We start from the raw sequence: 11,655 nt of genomic DNA, 5'->3' as shown, positions 1-11,655 counted from the left end.
TCCCCTGAGGGGACAGGCAGAGTGTAACGCTTTGGGGTCATGAACCAAGAGGATTTGTCAGGAAAGGTGGAGGGGGAAGTCAGGAATATCAGCCCCGGTGAACAGTAGCGCCCCTCACATGCCCTGCGTCCGGAGGCCCCGCCTCCGCCTCGGCCCTGAGCAGTGCCGCGCGCCGACAGCAGGGGGCGCGCAGGTGTAAAGAGCGGGCACCTGGCCACACACCTGTGCGGAGCCCGTCTTTCCCCCTCTCCTCTCGCAAGAATGGCGAGCTCCCAGCCGCCGCTGCCGCCGCCGCCGCCGCCGCTTCTATTGCTGGCTCTGCTGCTCCTGCTGAAAGCTTCTGATACGAGTTCCTCTGTTCCCACGGCCACCTCTACAGGTAAGAACAGGTAAGATCCGGCTTCCAGGAAGCTGGAGGGGGAAGTGGCCTAGTCGCACACCTGGTGTCTGGACACCTCCCTCAGGCCACACTAGTCTGCCACCGCCCCCCACCCCCCTCCTCGCCCGGAGCTGTTGCTCCTCCTGGAAGTAAGAACAGCGGGAGCACCAGCCCCTCCATCCCCCCACCTCACCCCAGTCCTGAGGGTGCCAGGTCTGCCACCCCAGCGTTACATGAACAGCGACAGGCTGGTAAATGCCGCCTACCCAACTTGAGGTTCTGTTCCCAATCTCAATTTCTCTTAGCCAGCCCCCAAAGGGAGAAGGGTGAGAACCCAGGGACCATGGGGATGCGGGCGGGAGAAGGGCTTACTTCCTGCTTACTGAACATCCATGGCTCCCAGCGGGAGGTTCTTGGCCCCTGACTTAATTTCTTTCTGTTTCCCTGTAAGACAACTCCGGGGGTGGAGAAGAGTTGAATTTCTCGCATCCATGGCCCCCATCCTTTCCACCCCATCAAATCTCTGACCAGTGTCCCAGCCCCAAACCTGGAATATCAGAGTGGAGGCCACCACAAATGAGACTCTCATAGCAGACAAAAGCTTTACTCAGAAGGACCACATAGCTCAGGAAACTGAGGCTCAGACAAGCCACATTTCCCAGCCTGTGCCAGACCCAGATTAAACCAACTGACTTGACTCACGCCAGCCTCCTGGTCTAGGAGTCTCTGGGCAAAGCAAAGTCCTGGCATGGTGCATAGACTCAGCCCCACTTTACCTTCTGGTCGACTCTCCAGCAGCTCACGAGTGCCCTGTCTGTGCCAGGCACTCAGCGGAGCTTATGTCCTCCACAACCTCCTCTTTCCAGTTTGCCTTAGTTTGCTTTAGAAGTACAACTCCTCAGAGGTCTTGCTTGGCTTGGGGTCCACTGTGGCCCCTGAGTCATCTTCATTTCAGCTGAAACCTCTGTCATCTGGATTCCTTCTCAATGGTAGGAGACAGTTTGAGCAGGCTGGACTCTTAGTCCTTGACGGCTTGGAGGTTTTGTTTTGTTTTTTACTTTATTTTTAATTGAAGGATAATTGCTTTACAATATTGGTTTCATTTCTCCCAAACATCAACATCAATCAGCCTTAGGTGTACATATGTCCTCTCGTCTTGAACCTTCCTTCCACCTCCCACCCTTTCCCACCCCCTAGGTTGTTAGAGCCCCAGTCTGAGTTCCCTGAGTCATGCAGCAGATTTCCGTGGGCTGTCTATTTTACATGTGGTAGTGAATATACTTCCATGCTACTCTCCCTGGAGATGGTTGAAGAGCCTTCTTACTTCCCAGTCACTGTGGGCCAGACACTCTACCATTGTGAGCCTCAGTTCCCCACCTGTGAAATGAGGATGAAGTCAGGCCAGTACACCATGTCTCCTTCCAGACTCATCTGTCATCCCCTCAGGAACTGGGAAACTGGGTAGAGAAATGGGGTCTGCATGAGGACCCAGCCCCCTCCTGGGGCCAGGGCCAGATGTTATTTCCTCATTTGTGCTGCTTAGGGTGAGGCAAGCACAAAGATCCACCCAGGGCAGAGTGGATTGGGTGTGGCAAGATATGGTTGATGAATGAACTTGCAATCAGTTAAGTTTACCAGCAGCCTGGAACTGGGAAGGAAGTAATTGTGGGAGGTGGCCTATGAAATCTTTACCCACCCTCAGCCTGGCCCCTGGGCTTGAAGCTAGGGAGCAGCTAGAGCAAGGTAGCAGAGGTTCTAGAGTCTTGTTGCTCAGTCGTGTCTGACTCTTTGTGACCCCACGAACGGCAGCACGCCAGGCTTTCCCGTCCTTCACTTTCTCCCGGAGCTTGCTCAAACTCATGTCCATTGAGTCGGTGATGCCATCCAACCATCTCTTCTTCTGTTATCCCCTTCTCCTCCCGCCTTCAATCTTTCCCAATATCAGGGTCTTTTCCAATGAGTCGGCTCTTGGCATCAGGTGGCCAAAGTATTGGAGCTTCAGCTACGGCATCAATCCTTCCAATGAATATCTGCTGACTGTTCTTAGAGCTCAGGCCTCAGTGCCCCCATTAAAACCTTGAGTTTAGCCATGGGGACCTTCCAGGTACCTGGGAAAGGAGATTAGGGTCGATACTCTCTGGGAGCTCAAAGATGGATCTCTGCTGCCCAGCGTCACTGAGTATCAGACCTGCGTGTGCTCTCAGAGACTGACTTTCTGTGATGTCGATTTTACAGATAAGGAAACTGAGTCCCAGAAGGGTTGAAAGAGTTGCCCAGCATGCTGCCTGGGTTGGCAGCCATTCCCTATATCCAGAAGAGTTCCAGAGCCCTGAAGAAGAGTAGGGGGCAGGGAGGGTCCACCCCAGACTGAAATGCTGGCTGTGGGAACTCAGATGAGGAACTTCAGACACCAACACCTCAGTTTCCCACTGAGCACTCCCACCGTGCACTAATCCCTCCAAGTCTCCCTAAGTGGTGGGTGTGGTCTACTGGCATAATAGGGAAAGAGGCATCTGGCGGGTTGGGGCCAGGGTTGCATATCCTTGTTCCTAATCATCTCCTTCCTACACCCCAATGGTGTTTTCTTTCCACATGTTACAGCCTCAGAGACGGACAACTTGACTTCCAAACCTCTGACTTCTTCCTTCAGCTCCAGCTCCCCTACTGTGTGGGAAAAGCAAACCAGCCAAGAGAAGCCAGAGACGGCCTCCACATCCCATCCCAACAGCTCTAGTTCAGAGTCCACAATCTCCCACAGCCCCTCAAATTCAGGGACAACCTCCACCACCCAGCCCACCTCCTCACAACCAGAGCCAGACACCCATCCCAGCTCTGGCTCCCCCAGTTCGGAGCACACCGTCACCTCCCCCTCCCTGGGTTCTGTCTCCTTGGCCACCCTGCCTTGGAGTCCCACTCACCCCAAGCCCAGCACGGGGCCTCCCTCTGTGTCCTTGGCCACCACTGACCGGACATTCGAGACCTCTGGTTATGGTGAGTATTGGGACATTGGGGCCTGGAGGGGGATGGAAGGATTGAAGGTAGGAGGAGAAGGGGATGACAGAGGACGAGATGGTTGGATGGCATCACCGCTCCAATGGACATGAGTTTGAGCAAGCGCTTGAGATGGCGAGGGTCAGGGAAGCCTGGAGTGCTGCAGTCCATAGGGTCGCAAAGAGTGGGACAAGGCTGAGCGACTGAAGGGGGGATGGTTGGGGGTACCAAGTTGCAGTTCTGGGATTGGCCACCAGGGGGAAACACAGTCCTAAGAATGTGCTGGGATGGGCCTCTTCCCCACCCCACCCCCTCACCTCCCATCACCTAAGCCTCTTCAGACCTTCATCCCAAGCACATTTTATTAAGCATCTATTGCGGGAAACAGTTATGTTGGAAGATAGGTTATAAGTAAATTTGTTTATAAAAGAACAAAGTAGAGCAGGATAAAGGGTCGAAACGTGAGTGCAAAGGATTTGAAATTTTAAAAGCCTACTCGGCAGAGGTCTTAGTTTGAAGGGGGTGAAGGAAGGAACCATGCCGGTACCTAGAGGGAAACAGGATAGGCAGTGAGCACAGCAAGTGCAAAGACCCTGGGGTAGGACTGTTCGTGGGGCATCTGAGGAGCAACCAAGGAGAAGTGAGGTGGCTGGAATGGGGTGAGTGGGGTACTAGCTGGGGTGGTGAGGGTGGGGAATTTGCACAGTGTGGTTATACAGGGTCCCTGGGGTCCAAGCATTTTTTAGAGAGTCTAGAAAAATCTATCATTCAAAATAATATGTTGTCTCCAAAACATGCAAAGAAGACTGCAAACATGAAGTATAATAACATTTTGCTATAAATTTAATAACAGTTTGCTATAAATAAAAACATTTTGCTTAAAGTCACAGGATATAAAACCATCTTTACAAAGTGTCAAATTCTGTACATATCCTCAGAAAGACACTGCATTTGGGAATTGAGTTTTAGGTTGATTTTTTTTTTTTTTTTTTTCACTTTGCAAGAACTCCCAGAAATGGCCAAGAGTGGAGTGGGAACACAGCAAAGAAAACGAATGCCTTGTAGACAAGTCTATTCAAAAGAAAAGAAAGAGAAAAACAAAAGTGAAAGTAAAAGGGTAAAAAAATGTGCTTGAAAAGATAGTTACAGCAGCCACTAGAGAGGGAAGTAAGCATCGAGTCCTGAGAAAGGACTTAAAGGCCCCGGGCTCTATACTTCCACTGCAGGAGATGTGGGTTCGATTCAGGGAACTAAGATCCCACATGCCTCACAGCACAGTTAAAAAAAAAAAAAAGGCCCTGGGGCCCTGGTGTGTCTGTCTTAGAAGAATTCGGTGCTGTGGCTGACTCAGGGCTCCTCCCTTCAGCTCCAGGTGACTCTGGGGTTCCCAGGCTGCACAGGAACCCTGGTGTGGTGGTGGCCGTGTGTCTACTAGTGTCTGCTTTGCTCATCGGAGGTGCGATCATGGCAGTGAGGCGCTGTCACAACGGGGTTTCTGAGTTCCAGAAGCTGGATGAGGTATCCATGGCGGGGGAAGGCTGCACTGGGGTGGGGGTGCCCTCTCAGGCAGGGCAGGCCCCTGCTGCAGAGACTGCTGGTCCCTGAACACCCCCTCGTGTGTGTTCCTCCTTCAGGGGCTTGTGAGCCGAAGGTCATCTTCTGCCCATCACACACTGCCGTGATCTTCGATCTTTGAAGCTGAGGGAGAGGGACTTGGATGAGGCTGGGGCATCTGGCGAGGGGCAAAGCTTGTGGGAATAAAGCCCCTATCATTCCTCTGAGGCATCTTGAGTCATGGATTCATTTGACAAACATTTTAGAGTGTCTACTCTGTGCTGGGGTCACAGTGGGTGGGGACCCTTTCTCCACCATTATGGAGCCCACAGTCTCAAGAGGGAAGACCGACAGCAGCCAGGTAATCAATTGATGTAATTTCAAATGGCTGAGGGCCGCACAGTGGGGTTGCAGCTGGATCCCAGGGTCCTGTGTGCCCAGGTTTGCCGAGAGGGCAGGGAGGTCTCTCTGGAAGGTGATACTGTTTTCCCCGGCCATACCATGCAGCTTGTGGGATCTTAGTTCCCCAACCAGGGATTGAACCCAGGCCCTCAGGAGTGAGAACATGGAGTTCCTAACCACTGGACCACCAGGGAGTTCCCTGGAAGGTGATGTTTGTGCTGAGACCTGAAAGAGAGAACGGGGCCACTGTGGGGAACGCCAGGGAAGGCGTGCCTGGGAGCAGGCACAGCAAGTGCAAAGGCCCTGTGGTAGGTAGGAAGAACTTGGGGTGTTTGGGAAACAAGGAGATGAGTGAGGTCAGAGCTGGGTGAGGGAGAGATACGTGGAGCACCAGGTGGGCTATGGGAAAGAGTATGAGTTTTAGCCAGAACACCGTGGGGGCATTTTCAGGCAGCAAATGCCAAAATCCAACTTCAGGTCTTTAGGAGGGCAGATCAGCAGGGGGAGAGGCTCTGCAGGAGGCAGGAGCAGCCTGTGCAAAGGCTTGGAGACTGGACAGGGCCAGAAGCAGGCAGAGAACAGGGAGTCAAAACAATCCCCACCCTCCCTGCCCCAGTCTTGTGGTCCAGTGGTTAAGAAACTGCCTCCCAATACAGGGGATGTGGGTTCGATTCCTGGCTGGGGAACTAAGATCCCACATTCCAGGGGGCAGCTAAGCCCTCATGTGGCACGATGAGCCTGCACATCACAGCTAAGACCTGACACAGCAAATATAAATAGTTTAGAAAACAGCCACCACCACCCCCAACCCCTCCATTATCTCAGTCCCGTTTCCCAAGGTCTGAGCCAGGCATCCATTCTCTTCCCTCTCCTCGTACAGGAGGGAAAACTGAGTTCAGGGCGGGGCAGGCCTGGGGCTCGGGCCCGCGGTGGTTATGGGCTTTCCCTTCTAAGGGGACCTTCCAGGAGTCTCTAGCAGCTTGGGACATGGAGGCTTCAGGCTGGGTCTTGGTCTTGTTCCTTGGCCACGGTTCAGATCTGGAGCTGCCCCCTCAGGGCTGGGTTTACCGTGCAGTGAAAATGGGTGGTCAGAGAGGCTGGGGGTCAGGGTCACCCAGAACACGGAGGTGAAGCCTGCCCAGGGGAGGGTCACGCTCTGATGATTCTTGGAGGAAGAGGGGACAGCAGGGCCTCCTGGGCAGGCGGCGGGTGTGGTGAAACATTAACTTGTGGCAGTTTGGGAGGTGGCCTTTCCTCTGGCCACAGTGCCCCCTCATCCCACAGCCCCTCCTGGAGGCCCCCAGTTCCTGCTGCAGCTCCAGCCCCTACTGTTTGTGAAGTGAGTATTAACCAGAGGACCAGAGAAGGTCATCAATCTGCCTGGGGCAGCAGAGCATGACAAGTAACTTTCCCAGAGCCTCCAGGGACCCCCTGAAAGCCATCCGCATGTTCCTGAAGCCATTCCTCATGGACTCTGCTGTGAAGCCCATGCTCCAGACCCCAGGGACTGGGATAAATAAAATCCTCCCATCCTTTTCTTTCTTTGTTTTTTTTTTTTTTTTTTTTGGAGAACAGTTGCTTTACAATATTGTGTTAGTTTCTGCTGTGCAATGAAGCGAATCAGTTTCATGTATACAGATATCCACTTAGGGCTTCCCTGGTGGCTCAGATGGGAAAGAGTCTGCCTGCACTGCGGGAGACCTGGGTTCAATCCCTGGGTCGGGAAGATCCCCTGAAGAAGGAAATGGTATCCGCTTAAGAGGGTGGCAAAGCGTGAATCGGTTGGATAATATCACTGACTCTAGGACTTGAATCTGAACCAATTCCAGGAGATGGTGAAGGACAGGGAAGCCTGGCATGCTGTGGTCATTGGGCTCGCAGAGTCAGACACGACTTAGCGACTGAACAACAAATACTTGTATTCCCTCCCTCTTGGCCCTCCCTCCCACTCTGCCGCGCCACCCCTCACGGAGCAGCGAGTTGAGTTCCCTGTGCTATAGAGCTCTTCCCACTGATTATCTGTTTAACACATGGTAATGTATACATGTCAACCCTAACTTCCTAATTCGTCCCACCTTCCCCAAATCCCCCCATTCTGGCCTCAGAACTGCGCTTCCCTCTGCCTCTCTGCCTCCCTTCTCCCTGTTTCTCCGTCTCCATCTTTCTCTTTCCAACTCTCTCTCTGGCTCTGTCCTCTCCTCTCTCTGTCTCCCTCCCTCTCTCATAAGCAAACACAGGAACAATTAAACTTAATGCCTGCCCACTCTGGGCTCACCCCATCCCCCATCTCCCCCCACAAACACAGATGGTCAATGCTCCTGTCCACTCTGTCTCACACCAACTCGGTGACACTGTCACACCTTCCCAGTCTCTGTGCCTGCCACTTCCGGCTGGGTCCTGAGGGTAGCATGTGGGTGTGGGTGTGTCCTGCTCAGGGCTGGCGCTCAGACAGTTAAGGGACTCCAACAGGGCGGGGACCCTGGGCTGCCTCTTGGGCAGGCTTTGTCCTCCCTGCCCCCACTTCCTGCTGGGTCACAGGACTCAGTGGTGGCAGTGAGCTCAGACCTACCCAGGCCTCTCAGAACTTGTGTGAGTTTGAGGGGTTCCCAAGTGGTGGGCTGGGGTCCCTGAACTGTCCAGAGCTGGGCTGGGAGCTAAATGGACAGCCCATGGGGCCAGGGGACTTCTTCCTGAGGGTCCTGATGCTCCAAGGCTGCTGACTCTGGGAGGGAGTTGGGAGGGGCTTGGGGAGTACGTGTGGGTGCCAGACACGCTGCCCCTGGACAGAGGGCCCTGAGGAAGGCTGGACGGTCGTCCTGGCCCAGGCTACCATGATTGAGTGTCTTCCAGGAGAGAGTGCAGGCTGTGGGAGTGGGCTCCCTGTCTAGGGGAGTCTCGCAGGGGAGTGGCTGGGCTCCCGGAGGCCAGAGATCTCATGTTCATCTCCCCAGGTTCAAAGACACCTCAGGCTTCCCTGAGGCATAACAGAACACTGCTCTCCTTCTCACTAAGCAAGGTGAGCAGTAGGGGTGGGGCTGTGACTGAAGCGGGGTGGCCTTGTTTGTGCTGTGGGGCAGGGGCCCCAGTACTTAGGAACACCCAGAGCAGCCTGAAGACCCACATGCAGGTGAGGAAACTGAAACCTTGAGAGGCCACGAGCAGGCTGCTTGTTCCAAGGACCCAGCCCCTGGCTGCAGCTGTTGCTTTACGGGGAGGAGAGCAGTGGAGGGGGTTGAGGGGAGGGAAGGCAGTACGGTCCCCTTGGGTCTGGATGCAAGGTTTCACCCAAGGAAAGGGGGTCTGGGTGTCCTCAGTCCAGGGTGAGGAGAGTGTGAAGCCTCTCACACCTCCTTTCTTTACAGGGCAGGGAAACTGAGGCAGGAGTAAAAGACAGTAGTGAGTGAGGAACTGGGAAGGGGCTGGATTTGAATCCCAGGTTACTGCCCGAGCGGCTGGGACACTCACACTCTGTGAGCATGCATGCTAAATTGCTTTAGTCATGTCCAACTCTGTGCGACCCCATGGACAGTAGCCTGCCAGGCTCCTCAGTCCATGGGGTTCTCCAGGCCAGAGTCCTGGAGTGGGCTGCCAGGCCCTCCTCCAGGGGGTCTTCACATTCCAGGGGAATCTTCCTGACCCAGGAATTGAACCTGTGTCTTTACATCTCCTGCAATGGCAGGTGGGTTCTTTACCACCACCTGGGAAGCCGCTGGGACTCTATATATGCTTGTGTTTTAAAAAAAAAAAAAAAAAAGCTAAAGTTGTGTGGCTGGAGAGAAGTCAGTATGAGGTGGTCCCAGCAGCAGGCAAGGTCCCACATACCTTACCTTGCTTAGCCATGCCCCAGCTGCTAGCCGGTGGAGGAGAAAGATAAAGGTGACTCCAGTTTGCAACGAGAAAACCGAGGCACAGAGAGGTTCTCTCTCCCTTAAGCTGAGTGGCTGAGTGAGCGTGAACCTGAGTCTTCAGGACCCTTTTCTGAGCTTGGAACCTCTGTCAACTGAGACGAATCCCCAACTGCTCCAATGGCCCAGGACACTCCCTGGCTGCCCTCTTTACTGTGGTATGTGATCAGGCAGCCCTGAACCCCAGCAGCTGGCTCCATCTCCAAATTGCACCTTCCTTCTCTTTAAAGTGGGGGTCTTTGACATTCCCTGAAACACTCTTTTACAGCATCAGGCACCCCACTTGCACGTGGGGTGCCTCCTGCCCTGGGCCTGGGGACGCAGAGACTCACAGGCTGGGCAGACAGACCTTAAACCAAGAAGAAGGATAACCTCTGAAGGTGGGTGAATGTGAGTGAGGCTTCCCAGATTGGGCAGGGAGGACTTCTCTGAGGAGGTGACATTTGAGTTGAAGAATGGATGTAAAGAAGAAGCCAGCCACAGGGAGAGCTGGGGGCAGGGCACTTCCTACAGAGGGCACAGCCTGTGCAAAGGCCCTGAGGCGGGTTTAAGGGAGCCGCTATGACAAGGCTGATGCTGCTGGAGCAGGTAGAGTGAGGGGTGATGGAGGAAGGTGAGAGGAAGTGGCGGGCAGGGCACGTGGGGCCTCTGGGGCCGAGGTGAGGGGTGTGGGTTGTGATGTAGAGGTGCTGGGAGCCACAGGAGGGTCAGGAGTAGGCAAGGAACAGATTGGAGGCTAGTCTTAGAGGCAAGACTAGCAGCCAGAGCTACGGCATATCAGGATTTCAGAGACAAGAGAGATGCACAAATCAAGCCAGCTTCTCAGCCTCTCTGCAATCCCTTCCCCACCCACCCCACCCCTCCTCCGCCAGGCCTTCTGTCCCCACTCCAGCCTCTCAGTGAGGAAAGCAATTAGTCTGGAGTGGCCGGTTGATTAATCTGCAGCTGAGAGGCCCAGAGGACCCTCCCCTCCCCCACCTGCAGCTCTGAGAGTTCCACCCTCCTGCCACCCTTCTCCTACCCTCACTCTGGATGAGGGAGAGGCAATCGGGATGGATCCCAGGAGTCAGGGTTTGCTGAAGAACCACCCCTCCCAACCCACTGCAGGGCTATCAACTGCTCTCTATAGGGCCTGGCTTGTCTATTTCACCCCAAAACCAGCTATCTCCCCACCCCAAAGAGCCCAGATCCATATTTCAAGCTGCCTCCTCTGGTTTCCCCTTGGAGTCATGTGATGCTCAAATGGAACCTGAATTCACCAGCTCTTTGGTGCTTCCTCCCAGATCTTCCCCATCTAGGTGGTGGTTGCCCCACCCACCCAGAGAACTGCGTGACTCGTCACCCATCGAAATCATGAGTTACCTTTGAATCCCGTTGAACATCCTATAGCTATGGCCTGTCTCTCAACCACCAAAACATGTCCCAAATCCACTCATGGGCCCCAGCCTGGCCCATGTCCCCCCCCCAGATGCTGTCCCAGCCTCTATTCTCCCCCAATGGTCCCTGCTCCCTGGCAGACACAGGAGGCTCCTTAAAATCATAAAGGGAAGAACTTCCCTGGTAGGTCAGTGGATAAGACTCAGTTCTTGATTCAGGGGGCCCAGGTTTGATCCATGGTCAGGGAACTAGATCCCAAATATCACAACTGATACCTGGCTCAGCCAAAATAAATAAATAAATAATATATATATATTTTTAAAAATCATAAAGCAAGTGGTGTAACTTGAGAGCTCTCAATCCACACCCAGAAGCAACACCCAACTCATCACCCCACCCCCGAGGCCCCACATCAATTTCCCACCAACTCACCTCCTCGAACTCCATTCCCACCTCCCCTCACTGTCCATCTAACCGACCAGCTTGATCCTACCTCAGGGCCTGTGCATGTCCTGTTCCCTCTGCCTGGCACTCTACTTCCCTAGCTCTCCCCTGGCCAGCTCCTTTTCCTCTTTCCAGTCTCAGCTCAAAGTCCTCTCCTCAAAAGACCCTCAATAACCCCTGAGCAACATTAATGGCCCCTCCCCCAGCCACACCCCCAGTCCCTGGCATAGATTCCTCTTCTTCCTAGCACCATGCAAGCCATCTTTTTGTATTCAATGAATAAATGGATGAACATAAATGTGGGCAAGTGATTTTCCCATCTAGAAATCCATTTCCTGAAGAAGAGGCAGCTGATGTCTCCATGGGCCTCCCGTTCTGGAAGGAGCCCATTGTTTCCACCTCCCCACCCTCAGCTTTCCCTGCACGTCCTCCAGCTGCCAGGGATCCTCCCTGGGGAGCCTAGGATGGAACACTTCGGTTTTTGCATTAGAATTCAGATGCCCCTGGGAGAGAAGGATGACGTGTGCGTGTGGGAACAGTCAGGTGTCCTGCATCCTAGGAGGATCGGATTCACGCAAAGAGCTGAAGGGAGAGTGGGGAGTT

General features: G+C 54.0%; 1 protein-coding gene across 1 annotated transcript; it reads left to right on the top strand.

Annotated features, from left to right (window-relative positions):
• Positions 1-215: 215 nt before the first annotated feature.
• On the top strand, positions 216-5,135 carry CIST1 (colon, intestine and stomach enriched 1). The gene is made up of 4 exons (XM_070374795.1): positions 216-379; positions 2,981-3,370; positions 4,737-4,888; positions 5,005-5,135. Exons 1-4 carry the CDS (start codon positions 262-264, stop codon positions 5,050-5,052), a joined length of 708 nt encoding a protein of 235 aa, XP_070230896.1. The 5' UTR covers positions 216-261; the 3' UTR covers positions 5,053-5,135.
• The last annotated feature ends 6,520 nt before the right edge of the window (positions 5,136-11,655 follow it).

This window comes from Bos mutus, chromosome 7, assembly GCF_027580195.1.
Source record: "Bos mutus isolate GX-2022 chromosome 7, NWIPB_WYAK_1.1, whole genome shotgun sequence".
NCBI lineage: Eukaryota > Metazoa > Chordata > Mammalia > Artiodactyla > Bovidae > Bos > Bos mutus.
The sequence above is the reverse complement of the archived record's forward strand: the minus strand, read 5'-3'. Positions and strand labels throughout refer to the sequence as shown.